The sequence below is a fragment of the Melanotaenia boesemani genome, chromosome 3, assembly GCF_017639745.1.
Source record: "Melanotaenia boesemani isolate fMelBoe1 chromosome 3, fMelBoe1.pri, whole genome shotgun sequence".
NCBI lineage: Eukaryota > Metazoa > Chordata > Actinopteri > Atheriniformes > Melanotaeniidae > Melanotaenia > Melanotaenia boesemani.
In genome coordinates this window covers 26,131,194-26,149,870 of record NC_055684.1, presented here as the reverse complement: position 1 = coordinate 26,149,870, position 18,677 = coordinate 26,131,194, and the positions used below count along the sequence as shown (strand labels likewise).

Genomic DNA, 18,677 nt, shown 5'->3' with positions numbered 1-18,677 from the left:
AAGAGTAAAAGATAATATATCAAGGTAAGCCTCAAAGTGACTTAAGTACTACCTTTTGATTGCTACTGCAAAGGCCTGTGTTGGGCCTGTTTTCTTGTTTGTGAGATCCAGGCCTTATCTGTAGTAGTCTGTTACAAAAATTTGCAAAAAATGTCAAAAGACAAAATTTAAAAGCTTTAAAATGATAGTCCGGAATTCAGTTTAAGACCCGAAGGTGGTTAACACTAGAAGTCCCAGAGAGGGGTCAATTGACCTTTCTACCTTTACAACCCAGAGATGGGTCGATTGACCAGTAGGATTTTAGCTAAAATCCTGTCTTAAGCTGCGAACAGCTTCTTTTGTTTGTAGACGAGTCAATTACTGGCACACCCCAGGAGGGCGCATACTTAGGGGAGACACTGTAGACTCTTGAAACTGGACTGTCAACTTTTGCCCAAAGCTTGGCTTGAGACACTGCTTGGTCCCCTGAGTATGAGATTGGAGTAGACCTCAAACAGATTCAGAAAGGTTTTCCTGCATTCTAGTATATTTCAAATAATTAAAAATATATTTGATATGATATATGATATATACCTCCTCGACACATTTGTGTGCTTTTAGAAGAAAAAAAAAAAGATAATCATTGTGGGCCTTCAATAAAAAAGCAAACAATTTAGAATGATATGACAAAATGATGAATTCATATTTTTTAAAAAAATCACTTTAAAAGGTCCAGCTCTCCTCTTTTCATACAAATGAAAAAATACAAATTTTTCAGAATTTTTTACCAATTTTTCAAACTTTTTAACCCAATGTTCATATGTCCAAAAAGCCCAAGCAATGAACAATTTTGAATATTTAAAATGAACATTTTTTGATTGTGGTGGTACAGGCAGGGTCTGTGAGTAAAATGTCCAGAAGCATTAGTGTCTAAGTCAAGAGGGCATAAATGTCAACATGACAAAGATATAAAAGAACAACTGTGAATTTTTTCCAATGCTTTTTATTTTTGTCATAAAAAAAAACAACAAAACAGTTAAAATAATGCAAGTAATGAAACAATTTCACAAATATTTACACAAGGCTACAGTGGCATGCCCTTGTGTGAATGGCTTTTCTGCTCTTTCAGCAGTCCGTCTGTGCTAAGTCCAAACATGCTTGGCACTTCCATGGTATCTCCATCCTGCATTTGCCACATGTGTATTTGTAGCAGTCAACACATCTTACAGTTGCGCAATTGTTCTTGCATCGATGGTTGACCTGACATTTTGCCCTTTTCCCAGGGCTAGGTGTGGGAGGTTGCTGCTGAAGCAGTTGCTCCTTATGTGCCTTCTTCTGACTCACATGAGAGTTGGCCAACTCTTTCGCGAGCTCAACCAGGAAGTCCACTCTTCTCTCCTGCACTCCGGTGCATTCCTTATGAAGAACATGAGCGTTCCGTGCCGCCATGTCGATCATGTTGTAGAACACGGCGACTGGCCATCTCCGTGTTCCTGCACGCACGCTGTACTCCCGCACCATCTGGTCCATCACATCCACACCACACTTTGTGGTGTTGTATTGTGTGACAGTGTTTGGCTTCCTTTTGGTGGTATTCTCAGTCTCAACCACATTGTGCATGCTGCTGAGAAGATAGACAGTCTTTTTCCGTTTCGGCGCATATACTGTGAGTGTTGCACCAGTGGTGGAAAACACTCGAGTGGTGAATTTAGTGTGGTCCTTCAGTCTAGTTGACTGAGGAATTTCCCGGCGAATCTTGTTGACTGTGCCAAGGATGGTGGTTTTCCGGCTAAGCAGTCGTTGCGCAAGGGACAGCGATGTAAAAAAATTGTCTGTTGTTACAGTTCTGCCCTTATCCATGAACGGCTCCATCAGCCTCATCACTACACTCTCAGAGAGTCTCTCTCCACTGGGACGACTGGGGTCCTTGCCAAGATATGGCAGGATATTGCAAATGTACTTTGATTTCAAGTCACAAGCCAGCCAAAACTTAATGCCAAATTTGTCCGGTTTTGTTGCAATGTACTGCAGAAAACTGCAGCGAGTCTTTGTCGGGAAAAGCTGTTCATCAATAGTGATGTGTCGACCAGGGTTATAAGATCTGATGCAGTTATTGACAAAAGATTCCCACAGATTAGAAATTGCAGCAAACTTATTTGTCTCCACTCGCTCACTGCGTGTGAACATGTTATCAAAGCGTAGGTGTTGCATGATGTTTTGGAAGCGCTTTCGGGCCATAGTAGCAATGATTCGTGGGTTTCCCAGCTCTGCTGACCAATTGTCACGTAGTGATGGAACTTTCTTCACCCCCCGCAAGATAATAATTGCAATAAATGCCATTAGTTCTGGGAGGTTCATGAACCAATCTGCCTGCTCCTTTTGCCGTGCATGCTGAATGGTCCATTCTTGAATGCTACGAAGCATTTCAAGTGTTATAAAACAGAAGAAGCTTTGAAGACGAGTCCGGATACTTCTTCTGGCCTTAGCAGTTGGCTCTCCATCTGTGCCGTATGGTTCTATTGGGGTGAAATTGAGACATGTCCCCAGCTGTTCTTCATGCCACACTGTGCCATCTTTAGCCATCTCTGTCCTCTCACTTCCCAACCGAGCCCTCTTTTCTGGCAGTGGAGCAGTCTCATCATCTGCAAGGTAAACAATTTCACAATTTCAGAGGACGAAAATAGGATGTTTTGGAAATAAGATTAAAAAAATCCTTTATTTGTACCAAAATGGAGAAATTCCAGTGTTGCAACTCACAGTACAGGACAAAGCAGAAAGAAAGAAATTTGTCATACCAAAAAGTTCAATAATAGTTTCAAATCTTACCTGAAGACTGCTCAGAGTCAGAGTCCGAATCCAGCTGAATTTGTATCTCTTCTCCATCTGAGTCACAAGGGTTTGTATCGCTGAGGATCAGGTCCAATGCCTGCTGAGTTGTAAGCCGCCTCTGCATTTTGCTTCCTTCTATTTGTTCGAGGTGAAGCTAGCTACTATTTATCCCCCTCAGCCCACCATCCCCCACTGCCACAGAATTTACCAGACGTTTCAAGGTAACAAGGAGGGGCTGGATGCAATGGGTGCATTCCTCAGGTAATGGCTGCATTTACAAATGAAGAGATGCTAATTTTTGCCAGCAGAGTCGTCAGTTTGGACTAAAGGTCTTTCGACCCTTCTCTGGGACTTTAGGGAGACATCAAAATTCCTGGGACTTCTAGTGTTAAGTCCTTTTTATATTCAGTGGGTTTAGCGTCAAATGCCTTTATGCCTTTCATTAGGGAAAGGAATTGCCATTTTGTATCCGACACTTAGTGCCATTAGCCGAGAAACAGAGGCCGTTTATGTAAAAGGTTAAAAAAAAGTAACCATGACTTAGTACAAAAAGTCAACATACACATATTTAAATCAAATTAAAAAGATTCTAGTCTGTCTTACTAAACAGGAATTTGACGACATTTAGAGAAAACAAGGATCGATATCGTCAGAGTATTTCAACCATGTAGGACCAAACACTAGTCAACTGTAGAAGCATCCGACCTACAGAACTGCTATATTTCAGTTCAGTGCTGCAAAGTCAGAAACATCATTTATTGTTAAATTTTAAACCAACGTATTTAAGTTACACAGCATCAGTTGGTCATGTTCAATGTCATGCTGGTTGTTTTAGTGTTTAGGCTGATGTCTTGGAATTCTTGCTGCCAGGATTCACACACAAGCAACTAAATGCTGACTGCATTTTGCTGACTGACCCTCGGGGCCGGCCCAAGCCTTTATGGGTCCCAGGCAGAATTTGATTTGTGCTAAAACATTTTCTAGATGTTTCTCAGCTCTAACACACTTGATTCAAATTAAATAGATAGAACAGCTTATCAACTTCTGCTCAGTGCCTCATTCATTTGGATTTGGTGTGTTGAAACAGAAAAAAACATGGAAAACTTGAAGGATTGTGGCTCTCTAAGACTAAACCTGCCAAACCCTGTTGTAAACAAAAGTAATTTTAAGTAAATTTAATCAGCAAACACAAGTTTAGCCACCTTTATCACACTTTGTGTCAACTTTGTCCATAATTAAATAAATGAATAAATAAATAAAAAATGACAAATCATTGTTGGTACTCTACATTAGCTCTGGTATCTAATTAGTAATTTCCCTGCTGATTTGGCCAGTGTGACAATCCTTTGTGCCACAACAGTCTCCGTTGTCATAACAAAAGCTTTTTTCTTCTGAGATCCACTTCATTACCCAGACTAATATGGGAAAAATGTTTATTCAAATGACTCAAGATCAAATACTATAAAATAATTATGAAAATGCTTAAATATATTATGCTTGTGTGAGTGCGGGGGGGGGAGTCATTTGAAATAATTAACTGAAAGAATATCAGGGTTGAAAAAAAATGCTTATTCATCTAAGTTATCAGCGCCCTTCATCAGTGCCCAATGCCAACTGTGAAAACTGTACAATAACTACAAATTATGGGGATCACTATAACAGCTACAGGCATTGAGGGAAACAGACTGGTTGTTGTTTTGAGGACAATACACATTGTGAGGTTTGATTGGCTTCTGCCAGGGGAAACACGTTCGTTTTAGTGACTGATTGGGCAGTGCAATTTTCCACCTGGGTGGCTCCTGGGAATGCACAGTTATTGTGTGACTTTGGCAGGAGCCCCCTTTGTATAGAAAGTCTTTGAATGTGAGTTTCCTGTTGCTCTTAAATGACTCTTTTTGAACTCTGATGGGGTTTTGCAGGACGGGGGCTGGGGTTGAGCACAGTGCTGCCCATCGCACGATAAGCCACATGTGACAGTCTGTCAGGTCACCTCTCATCAGGAGGGATACAGATGAGAAAGCAAATCCTCACCAGTAATAACACTCACATACATGAATATAGAACACAAGACGATGTACAGTCACAAACATCATCATGAGTGTCTTTTTCTTTGCTTCAGCTCGTTAGTAGAGAAATGTAAGGGTGCCCTCGCCAAGAAAAAAGGATGCTAAAACACAGACTTTGCAACTACTTTGATTTCATTTACTTAAAGGGAGATCATAATAAAGCTCCCAATTCAAACAACAATTTGCATCAATTTTACAAACTATTTGCTCACATTTAGCTGTTTTTGTAGAGCCATGTAATTCATTTAAAAAGTTTTTACACTAAGATATTTAATTTGCTATATAGATCATGTTGGCTCCTATCAGCCCTTGTTTGCAGTGGGACTGTCCTGGGAGTGGCACAAGCTACTCTGAGTAGAGAAGCAGACTAATGATATCCTATCCAACAGTGTTGGTGTTCAGTGAAGAAATTTACCACAAAGGACACTGTAGTCACAGCCATGACATTGGAGTATGCTACCCAGAAATCTTGATTATACATGAAGAGTTTATCTGATGCCAGTTCTGATGTTGCTCTGATCGTACAGATCTAGCTGACACAAGAACAGCATGGGTAGGAACAAGGAATGGTTTTAGGCCAGTTTAAAGACCAAAATACTTGAAAAAAATTTAAGGCTAGTTGGTACCATATTGAGTAGTGACAACTAGTACATTAAAAAAAACACTGTACAATTTACTTTTTTTTTTTTTTACAAATCCGATGCATGTATCTCTGGCGGCTCTTGGAAATAAGATACAAAAATGAAGTACTGACATCTCATCACAACTATTTTGATAATATCTGTTATTTGTAGATAGTCAAACTTGTTATAAGTTATAAAAAGGTGTCCTCTTGTAAACTCTGTGGCTCTACAGCAATGTTATACTTACACCCGAGTACACCAGAGCTCTCCACATTCTGAGTTTAGTATATTTGTCATCAAAGGGTGGGCACACATTCATCTGTTCAGTCACTAAGCTACACACATGTAATAGAAAATCAAAATGGATGATGAATTTGAGGTGAGGCTGTTTGAAGATAAAAGTAACTACTTATGTACAATTTTACTTCAAAAGAAAAAAAATTATGATCAAATGTGGAAAAATTTGTGGAGAGAAATTGGCTTTTTTGGTAAATAAGAAAAGCGTAAAGCATGTCAGCATGTGTAAAACATTGTAGTGTAACTATAACTGAAGTCTATGTGTTTGCTGACATGCACTCAGACCACTGTCACACTCTCGAGACAAAAATTCTACATTTAACAGCATAATCAACGCCTGACACTGTGGCTTTGGTAACTTATGAAACCATTAATCATGTAAAGAAGTATGTACCAGATCTTTAAGAAACCTGATCAGAGTTGACTCTTCTGAAGGGCACAGAGACGGAGCGTGACAAAACAGTTATTAAACCCAGAGTGAGCGAGACGATCTCTAGCCCGAGAAGCCGAGAAAAGGGAGAGACGTGACCATGGAGGGGGAGTGACAGAGCGAGACGCCAAAATGAAGAAATGCAGAGATGAAGGGATACAGAAATAAAGGGCTTGCTGGACCTGGCAGAGGCTGAATGAAAAGGAGATGACCACTCTGAGAAGATCAACAGATCAAAATGGCCTCTGTGAATGTGCAGAAGTAATTTTCAGGTTCATGATAATATTAAAAAATCTAGCTGAAATGTTATTGTCTTGATTTAACTTTGGCTATGACGGTGTATTTGGAATGTTTTATTTTTTTACACAGAATAACAAACAAACTTGAATAAAACAAGCAAAAACAACATAGCATTATTTAAGCTATAATCTTCTCTGTATTTGGACAGTAGGAGCAGTTTAAAGTCGCCAAAATGAAGTAAATTGCAATAATGATAAGCTGACTGACAAAACAGTGTCCATCAGAGTGAGAACAATTTTGTGTATTTTCCTGCCTTTATCAAGCAGCCACAGGTAAACATTTGTCTCTGGGCTCTGAGAACAAGTAGAGCAATTTGTCTTGTTCAGGAAATGCAATAACAAAAATTATTAAAAAAAAAAAAGCTCAAGCTGCAGATGTGTCACCACTGCTTTGGAAAAAAAGCATGCATCTCGTCCTTATTCCTCACAATTCAGCTAGTTTTAATAAAAGAGGAAGCAAGAAACAGTGGGGGTCTTTTGGGAGTCGCCGCTTGCAGTTTGCTCAGCCTCAGGGGACAGAACAGGGAAATTACTATCAGCGACACCAGTTTGGAGCAGTAGTGGTTGTCAGATAAGACAATATTGTACATTTCACTTCTAAATCAATCAAGGTCATCTTATGCATTCTTTGATTCTGTGCAAATGTGACTTTAATTCATTAAGGACACACAGCAGCTGCATAGGTGGGTTCTAAACTTGTCATTATCTGGCATAAAGCGTCATTTCTATATCCGCAGAGATTTGTAACTGCTCTCAATGAAATTGTTGCTGTTGAAAATTTGCAATTAAGTATATTTATATATACTTTACATTTATGTCTGTTGCTATAAAGAGTACCTAGTACTGTGACCTTGATTCAGGTCTTCTAGTTTGCTGTCCCACACCACCACCTCCTGGTCATATGTACACACAAAAATTTAACAAGGAAACCCTAAACTTAATAAATGTGATAATGGAAATATAAAAAAAAATAAATGTTTGACATTAAAATTACATTCTGCTTTGAACAATTATTTGTAGCCCAGTGGTTTTCTCCAAAAATCCCTCCATTAGCAGGTAAAGATATTATATTGAAATCATCACTCACTCTCGTCCCAGCTTCCTTCCTTAGTTACAGCTCATTCTGTATCTGTATGTGGTGCTACTGTTTTATTCATTATTAAAGATAAATGCTGAGTTAGTAAATTAGCACCACAATCGCAACTTCACTCCTAATTAAGGCTAAAATATGCGTCGTTATTGTTCAGCTGCTGGACTCAAGATCTTTTACATGACTAAAAGTCCCAAGTTGGGGTTTTGAGTGTTTCCATATCACATTTCTACCAATTCCTTCATGAGTTGAACTTGGATCAAAAGTGAAAACAGAAAGGATTTCCCCTTAAGCACACCTGATATTAGTACCTCCTTCTGCAGTGGTTTCAAGATGTTTTGAGAGCTTTAAGCTAATTCTGAATTTGATGCATCTCCAAAATACATGATTTGCAGCTCTGCATGTTCTACATACAAAATGAGGAAAACATGGCTCATGTCTGCTTTGCTGCTTTTTCTTTCTTTTTTTTATAAAGAACAAATGTGCTTCCGTGATCTTTCCAAGTCAGAAATCAGAAACATCTGAATTCCCATTTGCCTTTGAACACAGCATGATTTGACACATTTTCCATCTTTCAACGCTACATTCATTGTCATGATTTTCTTCAGTCTTTGTTTACTGACAGTTAGAAACTAAATGACAAACATGGGAAACTCATGATTTCTTTTAAATTGCAACATCATTGCTTAAATCAAGAAATTATATGCATAAAAAATCACATTTGCAAAATATTTGGAAATTTCCATCCACAGCAGACCACACCCAGACATCTTCTCATCTTACTGGAAAGCCAGTGACCACCACCACTGAAAAAAAGGAAAAAATCTCATTTCTGAGTTGGCTTGGAGCAGTTCTCACCAGTCCACCCTGGGTAGCACCTGCACTGAAACTCTGACTTGATTAACTGCACGTGGTGTGCTCCCATCTGTCCTACGACCTTGTAATTCCTCCCTCCTCCTGATTTCTCCTCAGTCACCACCTTCCATGCAGCAGGGTCAAGGTGGAGGTAGGAACTGGATTGGAGGTTCTTCCTCTGGCACCGTCCCTGAGAGGAACACAAGGTCTGACTGCAGAGTACAGCAGCTGATGTCACATTGACCAGGTAGGGACCCAGAGTGTCATCGATGTAGGATTTGACAGCCTCACAATTAGCCTGGAGGAAAAAAAAAAAAAAAGATCAACAGTAATAAACATCATGTTACATGAGCTGATACCCAGCAGGTAACAGGCAATGTGATTTCAGTGGTTTGAGTAAACAGATCGTCATATATCTTTTCTTGAGCAGCTGTTTGTGGATAAATGTGATCATTGCTCTGCTATTCTCTTAAAAGTAGAAAAATACAGAACTATGAGCCACATAGTTGCTTAGCACGTCTACCATAAATACTTAATCAGCAGCTGAAAATAAACAAATTCTCCTTGAGTAATGCTGGCTAAAACAACAACACACAGCTGAGGAAAGAACTATTGCCTTTTTTGTTGTCTGTTGTTTTTGTTGTTATTTTCTAGCTAAACCTTGGAAACTTGCTTGCACAATAACATCTACCTGTGGGAATCAAGTTTGTTATAATTTCTAGTTTTAGGAACCAAAGTACACACATCAGGTGCAGATAAACAGCAGCTTCCAGTACAAATCTTTCCAAACTTTTACTCAAATACTTTCTAAAACACATTTTCTGTGACAGCATTTTAAAGTCAGATCAGTATTTCATCGTTGTACCCGAGATTTGGCATAGGTGTTGTCACCCCAAAGCACAACGCCTGCAGATCCCAAGGCAGCACTTTCTCCAACAGTGTAGACCAGGTGTTCCTGTAGGATGATGAGATAAATATTCACACCAGATCAGGACATCTCCAAATGTTTCATGTTAAAAGAATTTACTTGCCTTTGAGAGGAAATCCAGCGTGTAGGTGTAGACAATGCGAGCGTAGGGAAACACGGGAAGTTCTGATGGAGTCACCTGAGACGCAGCCCTCACAGCCTCCAGGATGCGGTGGTGAGTATAGAGGAGCACTTCTCTGCCGAGGTCTCGCAGCTCCAGGCTGAGGTAGATGTCAGGATACAGAGCAGAGGAGGCGTTCCACAGCCAGAAGAGTTCATTGTTCCATATCAGCTCGATAGCTTGACACTCGCCTGTGTAGTTTATGCTTTTGTTATTGTAGAAGTTGTAGCAGCTGGGAAAACCGTAATAACCCCACAAACCATTTGGCCTCATCTTTTGCCCCAGTTTCACAGTTTCCTCCATGAATTCCTTCGCAGCTTCCTCAAACTTCACCCGTGCTTCAGCTTCTACCTGGGCAGGGCGCCAGTCTCGATGCTTGGACTTCACCAGTGCTCTTGAACCCTCCCAGTACACTTGCTTACTGTCCCAGTTCCTCTCCCATACGGGTCTCCAACTCTCCCAATCAACCACAGCCAGGCCCTGGAAATTACTGTTAGGGATATAGTGGTTGATGTCTTCACAAGCAGTTTCGAGGTGTTCATGAAGGCTGCTGTTCTGTGGAACTCCGCCGTTAATGGCCTCCCCCTGGATGGAATACCTCGGATAACGACCAAGTTTCTCAGAATAAAAAATGGTGATGTTTTCACCCATGAAAGTTTCGTTCTGGTTCTCGACAATGCTGAACATTCCAAGGTCAATATCCACGCCATACTGAGAGAGGCAGCTGGCCGTTGGGGCATTCCAGACAGAGACAAAAGGCATTTGTGAGAAAGGTGATGAAACCTGCAGCCCAGAAATGAGGCTGATCAGACTGAAGAGCAGCAGTTCCTCAGCGAGAAAGGACCACATTCCTGCTCTGACGAAGAAGACGGTGTCAATGAACTCAGATGTGTTGGGACATCTTTGGACATTGAAAAACTCTGTATTAGAGCCACATAAAGAAAAATATTTTACAGACTTCGAGAATAAAGTCGTAATATTATAATAATAAAGTAGTCATTTTACGAGGGAAAAAAGGTCGTAATTTTAAGAAAGAAAGGGGAAATTAAATATTACGGGTGAAAGTCATTTTGCGAAAATATGTCGTAATTGTACCAGTTTCAGCCATTTCCCCTCCACAAAAGCAGATTTTCTAATGCCGCCTGTCTTTCTGCGGAATAGATTCATTTTCCTGCAGATTCTTTTAAAAGTCCTGATACTAATGAAAATGTGGTGTTGATGTGCTAGAAGATTAAGTATCTTCTGGTTTGTGAAACCTTTGCTGAAGTACAACACAAAATGCTCCACGACCCTCATTTTAACAACGTTCCTCTTCTAAAACAACTGCTTAAAATATTACGACTTTATTCCCCTAAAATTATTGTTATTTCTTCTTAAATGTACATTTTTTTCTCTTAAAATTACAACGTTATTTTCGTAATATGACATCTTTTTTCACGAAGTCTGAAAAGATATAATATGGCTAATATAGCCCCCCCCCCCCCCTTTAGTTTTGAGTCAAGATTCAAAACCAGACTGAAAAACACATTTAGGAGTTTTCATTATCTTCATTAAGCACCATTTAAATCTTTGGCTCTTTACGTTGCTTTCTTAACTCTTATGGTGTGATTTCCAGATGTGTGGAGCTCCACTGATTAAACAATCTGCCATAAACAATATAGTGTTAAATAAAGTGTTAACATAGTTTAAAATAAAGTGAAATGATTCACACAAACATAGACTTACCTGCTCTTTTAACTGAAGAGGGGACTTTTGTTTTTGGTTTTGTTAGGGAACCAGAAGTCTCATGATCTGACTGGGTCCGCACCATTTATCGCCCGGGCGACCCGACGGCAAGCCGGATGGGCGGGGTTTCTCCGCCCACCCAATTTAAACCAGGGTGTCAGCTGGATGACTCGCCCAGACCCGACGTCTTGTTCGGCGAGAACAGTTCTTTTAACCACATGGTGGAACAAACAAATCCGACTCAGTTTGCGGATAATGTTGGTGTGGCATTTTTAAAAGTGCAGTAGATAGCTTGTTTTAATATGAGTCCTAAAACAACTTCTGCTGATTTTATGATTATTTTCAGCTATTCTAGGCAGCGAAAATTATGCTACAACCAAACTAATTGCCCCTATTTGTTAAGCTTGATTATTATGGCTTTATTATTACCTTTTTATTATTTATATGATAAATATGATAAATGCCTCTTTCCACCGGCAAGGCAAACTCCTCCCTCGCCGTCATCGTCCGGCTGACGGTAAAGGAGCGGACCCAGTGAAAAGTGTGGGAATAGAGGAAGTAACAAAAAACAGAACCGATCTGACTCGCTCAGAGGAATCTAACCAACCAATGACACATGCAAATTTAGTGCAGCAGATTTAAAGTCACAGGCAAGTTCAAACTTATCCAATCATTGTGACTTCTCTATGAAATTTTGTTTGTTTCATTATAAACACGACTAAAAATAAACAGTTTATTGAGGAGTTTTGGAGAGACTACAAAGTTTCCGTCTAAGTGACTATCAAGCAAAGCCATAATGAACTCTTCCATGTCCAAATTTGAGCATAAGCATTGCTTAACTCTTAAATGCAGTAAAAAATAACTCTTGGCTACCAACACCCTACAATTACATGGGGAAGGGGTATGAGGCTGCAGCCAGTGTCCCTCCCTGAAAACAGCAGGCTTTGATTCCCCTGGCCAAGGGTGAGCTACTGAAGCTTCCCCCCAAAACTTAACTTTCACCGGCTAAGAACACAAAAATCATACCTGTAATTTTACCAAAACTACATTTTAACATGAATGCTTCCTGTGACACTTACAAGATGCTGTAAAAATCTCACATGACACGACAAAGGGTCAATAAAGAAATGTTTATTTGCTGTAGCAAAAAAAAAATTCAGAAAAAAATCAATGTATATGAGAGCCTGTAAACTTGCTCCACACTCGAAACGTCCACAATTAGCTTTTTAATTATGCTTCTTCAGTCAAAACAGCTGCTAAAGCACAAGACTGTTGTCTTTGACAAAACTGGAGAAACTGTAGTGTTTTAATAGAAAACTAGTAGTCATGACTTGGAAAGAGAAAGTAGCAAGATATCATACAAAACACCTAAAAGTACATTCAAATAAATAATAATAATAGGGCAACTGCCATTAAAACACAGAGGTCATGTTGGGGGAAAAAATCTTTATATATCAGGCCCTTCAACTATCTTGTGCTATTAGCTGATTTAAGTGCATTGTTTTCACTTTAACTACAGCATTAATATTAATTTATCAATTTGTTCATCACATTTACTACAAAAGCATTGTGTCTATGCGAAACGTGGAATTTGACACTTTGGGAGACAGTGACAGGCTGAGGAGGAAACGAGAGCAAAATGTAAACAGGGTCATCTCCAGCAAGCCCTCCATTGTTTCTAAATTATTGGAAGTTAAAACACAGATAGCAGTTTTCAATTTCCACAGTGTTTCTTATAAAATTTCACTTTCAGTCATCCATATTTTACAGAAAAGAAAAAAAACTAAACAAACGTGTCCTCTCTTATTTGCAGCTGTGTCTACAGTATGTGTTGTATATTAACAGAGGAGCACAAAGAGAATCAGTGAGATCACACACTGCAGTGCTGACGCCCAGGCTTGATTGCCCCTGCCTTTTTGGTGTAGAGGGTCTAACTGTGCGCAGCCCTCCCCCTGAAACCCGCTGTAGCACTGGCACTGAAAATGCATGTTAAAACCCGACTTGTCTGCTTCTCCGAGTTCACCGGTGACTGTCAGCTTGCCACTTTGCCTGGTGATGCTGTGTGTGAGCGGGTTCAGATGCAAGTAAACATCACTGTCTGCAATTTTTCTAAGACAGCGGCCGTGAGAACTGCACAAGGTTTGGCTGCATAGCTCTGCTGCTGTGGAGACGTTGAGGAGGTATTGACCCAAGGTGCCGCGAAGATACACATCCAGGTCAGAGCAGGTAGTCTAGGGGAGGAAAAAAAAAACAAAAAGAAATACACTCAATCTGAGGGAGTTTATCATATAAACTGTCACTCTTTGTCCAGTAAGTTCATGTTAATGAAATAAAGATATTCAAACTCTTAAAAAAATATTTTACACTGATACCAAAGAGCACCAAAGTCTACCACTATCTTTCTACAATGTAATGTTTTCAATTGGGGCATTTTACAGTTCAAGTCATCTAATGTAGTTAGGGAAAAATAAAATCATGTGTTTTCTGTGAAATATTAAGCCTTAACAGGGCCCTGGAAAAATGTGTGGCGTATGACCAACTTTTCTTTTTGATCACATTGGTGTGTCGAACATTTTGCTTGTCAGGTTTTTTTTTTACCCCTCACCGAGCTTAGGGGAGAATGACACGTAATTAAAAACAGAAAAGTTAAAAGGCAGAGAAGGGGTGTTTATTCGCCTTGAACCCATAGTTGTCCACCATATTATGTGTTGATCTAAAACTTAGACTGGACACAATAAGCATCCTGTACATTAGTGACCGGAGGTTTTTAAGTTCTGTCTCTTTTTTCTCAGCTCCTTTAGAAAAGGTGGGTCTTACAGCTCCCAAATGGCCTTTCATTTATTATCTTTCAAGCTTCTATTTAAGCCTGATTTAGACATTAAGAATGGCATTGGCACCCGTCCACTGTTTTCTAGAGAAAAAAAAAATCACAAGACATATTTTCAAAGAAATAACATCCATCAAAAGGGACATGTTTACAGACAGCGAGAGGAAAACAATTTACTGCTCACACTGTGAACCCTGAACTACAGTTTTTACCAGCTGCTGAACCAATAATTGAGCCTTTAAGTACACAAAGACTACTGCAGACAGGCGACACAAAGAAAAGGAAAACTGCAGGATCCTGATCTAAGGGCACGAACATCAAACACCCAAATTATCAGTTTTGACTGGATGTTTTAAGTTAAGGTTGAGCATTTTAACCACATCCAACTTGTGTTATAGTTGAATGTGGAAGTCAGTGTACATTAGTTAACCACAGTAGTAGTAGTAGTAGTAGTACTAATATGTATCCAGGCAACACACACAAAGCTTTAACATCAAGAAATATGTTTTTACAGGTGTGTTTCAAAGATGTTTGCATGCTGTGGCACCAATATTGCATTGCATTGTACCCTTTATCAGCCATAATGTATTGTCACTATGCCGTATCCTGCTGGGAAAGCCTACACCCTGGCATTCACATGGATGTTACTTCAACACTTGCCACCTACGTAAACATTTTTGCAAACTAGTAACACCCACAGCATGGCAACAACACTCCCCTAAAGTGGCAGCCTTTCCTGTGGGAAGCAAACCCAATCCACAAAGACCCCACCCCACAACCCACAATACCTAAAGAATATATTGCTTATGTGCCAGTAACAGACACTCCAGGACATCCTGGATGTTCTTTGTCCACACCATGACTGGTCAGAGCTCCAGAGGCACAAGGAGACTCAGTATTAGGCAGGTGATCATGTTATAGCTAATTACCAAATATTATGCATGTTATTGGTACAGATCATCTCTTTCTAAAAAAATGACATTGATCAATTGTAGCTGCAAAACACTTACTGAGTGTTGCATAAAGAGATGCTCCTCGGGGTGGGAAGAATTTTTACTGTTCTCCACTGTTTTTTCAATTTCTTCTGTAAAAATTGGTTCTTCAAAACAAGAAATGAACTTTCAAAGCCAATTTCAAGATGCTAGATAACGTTTAAAAATAGTATTCAAACAGCTGCTCAGCAAGCCAGAGGGAGGTGGGGAAAGCAAATGACCGGTTGCACCAATCGGAAAAAAACAAAGTAGTAAATCTGAGAAATAAAGCTTATTTACCAGTTGATTCACAGTGGTTGCATTTTAAAGAACAAGCAAACACATTCATACCTCGGCACGCCTCCAGCACAACCCTACAGGGTGGTGTTGCATCTCTGGATTTTACATAAACTACCCCCCCCCACCCGTCCTGCTAAATGAGCTCAGATGTGAACACAGCGATTTAAACTGATCCCTACATCTACCCATCCAGTGCCCAAAGGATGCAGCAGAAGAGTCCTGAACACAGAAAAATAAGAATATGCTGGGTAAATATGTCCTTTAATCTAGCAGAGAACTGGACAGTTCTGCAAAGCCAAACTACTACACATTGAAAGCGATTACTTATGCTAAAGTCTTTATATTTTCTTTATTCTGTCTTCTACTGCCAGAAAAAATATCAAAGTACCAATCAGCTTTGATGGGACTTAAAGGGTCTTTCAGACAAATATCTTCTGTGCGTTTTAAGAACATGTGACTTAAAATAAATCAATAACTAAACTGGAACCCTGAGTGTCAAATGATTTCACATGTTAGACAAAGACAGGAGGTTAAAACTCAAGATGATAACGTTTTTGGGTTTTTTTAAAAAGCACACTTGTAAGATATGTCTGAGTGATTGATGAGTTTGTTTCCATAATTAGATTGTGGGTGCTTACTCTGTTAGTTGCATATGCCGCATCTCCCCACAGGATAATTCCAGCTGCTCCTAAAGCCACGCTCTCCCCAATGCTGGACACAAGATCAGTCTGTAAAAGACATTTCAGCTGTTACATTCACAGTTCAAAGACAAAGAAAATACTCCTCTGCTACACTGTAAAATAGGGTTAAACTGTTGGTAGATCATCGGCTACTGTATTTGAAGTGCAACACCAGCTCTTATTTGTTAATTCTCCCTTATGTAAACAGTCTTTAGGGTGATTAGTCATATTTTCAACTTGACCTACTCCCATCCTGCTAACTCCACGCAAATGAAATGTATTAGAGCCTGAGTGCTACCAGAACAGGAAAAGACTGTGACTACCGATAAGGAAAAGTACAAAGCTATAACCAAGCAGCATGCACTGATAGGGACGAATGAGTGTGAGCCACACAGTGATTGAGAACTGTTTGTTTAGGAAAAAATTAGTAATGCATGTGGTGATAAACAAAAGCATATTTGTCAGTTTATCCTTCACCACAGTGGAGAAAACAAAGCAGAAAAACTGTTTCAAGAAGAGGACCAAATGCGGTATTTGTGCCAGTGTTTCTAAAGGCAGAGCGTCACCTCAGTCAGCTGTATTAGGGAGTTGGTGTAGGTGGGCTGGGTGTACACAAAGACAGGACGTGCCAAGCCATCACCGGAAGAAGCCAAACGCATCCCCTCCTCCACCCGGTATCGTACAAACTGCCGTCCAAATGGTGAAGAACGCAGCTTGGTGCCCATGTAGATGGAGGGGAAGAGGGCAGTGCTCTCGGTCCACAGCCACTCCAGCTGATTGTTGCGCACCACCTCCACATCAGGACAGCGACCTGTGTAGCTATCCAGAGAGCGAGTGTAGTCATGGTTGTAACAGTCGGGGAACAGGTAGAACCCCCACAACTGGTTGGGCCTCAGGTGTTTGGCATGTCTCAGTGTCTCCAGCATAAACTTCTTGGCAGACATCTCAAACTCCTGCTGGGCCACTTTAGCCACCTGTTCCTGAGGCCAGATTGGGTTCTTCTGACGTACCAACTCCCGAGAATACTTGCGGTATATATCTTTGGTACCCCAGTTACGTATCCAGAGGGGGCGCCACTCCTCCCAGTCAATAACTGCTAAACCTATGGCTTCTCGCTCACGTATATACTTCTCAACACCTTCCAGCATTTTTTCTAGATGCTCTGTAAGACTAGCTACCTGTGGCAGCCCCCGATTCACCAATGTTTCATCCGGCTCAATGTAGGGGTACAAACCCAAGCGGTCCTTGTAGAACATGGTCAGATTCTGTCTGACAAAGCCTTCATTTGGTGAGGCCACAATCTCAAACTGGTCCAGCTGAAAAGAAACACCATGTCTTGGACCACATTCCTGTGTCGGAATGTTCCAAGCCAGGAGAAGTGGCTTTCGGGAATACAGTGGCCATCTTGTGGGTTTCACCCCTAAAGCGCAGAGGTTATCCCAAAGCAGAACAATCAGCAGTAGTACTCTCCAATCAGAGAGGGTCCAGTACAGCATTTCTTCAGATGTGGATTGACAGAAAAGACTGCCACTCTCTGCCCTACAGGTAAGAAAGGAGATTAAAATTGAGTTTCTCTGTAAAGTGGAAATTCACAGTCCATGCTCTGCATTCATAAGATGACACCCAGGCTTACTGTTTAATTTTTTTTTTTTCTTCTTCTTCTTTTTTTCTTTTAAGAAATTATCTAAAATCTTAGTGCATTGTCAAAGTAAACTACTTCATGCAGCTATTTAACTATACTAAAAAGAAAAAAATAACCATTATGAAAAGCATCCTCCCATTGATTTATATTGTGTTCACAGCTGGGCAATAAACATTAAACTAGTTCTGCTATGTTTAACGCATTTACTTTAAAAATTATTACAATTTGGGACTGAGTTTAATTAATAAATGAGCAAATATACAAGTAAAGACAAAGTTGGGTCACTTCAGTTTCCATATAGACGGATTAACTTACCTTTATTGGCAGACAGGGAAAGCATTCCCAAAAAAACCAAACAAAACAAAAAAAAAGCCAGCAACTTTAGCCGCGTTTTAGTGCTCCCTCAAAACAAATAATGCTTCATTGTTAGAAAAAATGACGACTGAATAAAACTTACAAAAGCATTTTAACTATTTCGTTTCGTAAAAGCTCGGTTCCCCGACTTCCCACGGTCGGCACTGCAGGGATAAGTGATTTTACCCCCAGCAATGTTGTCAGTTGCAAATCCTAGTGCCAAAGTTTCAGGATGTTCCATTCAGGGTGGAAACCGGGGGAGGGACCGACGAAACTCACCGGACATCCTAAAAACTCTGTCAGCGAGTCCATTCTGTCAATGCGACGTGTTTCCTCTGCTTAATCCTCCCACATTATTACAGTTTGAAGTGTCAGATAAAAAAAAAAAACATTACTTTGATTCTTTGGCGAGGTCTTTTAAAAAAAAATCCCCAAATAGCATTGCTGTAGTTTCCCGCTTCAGCGCGGAATGGATCAATCCAGCAAGTTCGCCCACAGCACCGCCGTGAAAATGATACACTGTAAGGAGCAATGTCAAGACCCACACAAGGTCACAGCAGGACAGTGTGCCTCGTCCCAAAAATAAGTCCATGCCTTCTAATGACCTTTCATCTAAATTACG

At 40.2% G+C, this 18,677-nt stretch overlaps 2 protein-coding genes across 4 annotated transcripts; both read right to left on the bottom strand.

Annotated features, from left to right (window-relative positions):
• Positions 1-7,964: 7,964 nt before the first annotated feature.
• On the bottom strand, positions 7,965-11,360 carry hyal1 (hyaluronidase 1). 3 transcript variants are annotated; one of them, XM_041981590.1, is made up of 4 exons: positions 11,282-11,360; positions 9,500-10,412; positions 9,334-9,423; positions 7,965-8,766 (listed from the first exon to the last, which is right to left on the bottom strand). In XM_041981590.1, the coding sequence occupies exons 2-4, from the start codon at positions 10,403-10,405 to the stop codon at positions 8,440-8,442; spliced, it is 1,323 nt and encodes a 440-aa protein (XP_041837524.1). In that variant the 5' UTR covers positions 10,406-10,412; positions 11,282-11,360; the 3' UTR covers positions 7,965-8,439. The 3 variants fall into 3 exon arrangements, with proteins under 3 accessions (XP_041837524.1, XP_041837526.1, XP_041837523.1); XM_041981592.1 differs by having other exon boundaries at positions 9,500-10,407; positions 11,282-11,356; XM_041981589.1 differs by having other exon boundaries at positions 9,500-10,457; positions 11,282-11,342.
• A 1,032-nt stretch (positions 11,361-12,392) lies between these two features.
• hyal2a (hyaluronidase 2a) lies at positions 12,393-18,529 on the bottom strand. Its single transcript, XM_041981431.1, has 4 exons — positions 18,017-18,529; positions 16,626-17,598; positions 16,018-16,107; positions 12,393-13,512 (listed from the first exon to the last, which is right to left on the bottom strand). The coding sequence occupies exons 2-4, from the start codon at positions 17,553-17,555 to the stop codon at positions 13,120-13,122; spliced, it is 1,413 nt and encodes a 470-aa protein (XP_041837365.1). The 5' UTR covers positions 17,556-17,598; positions 18,017-18,529; the 3' UTR covers positions 12,393-13,119.
• Positions 18,530-18,677: the final 148 nt, after the last annotated feature.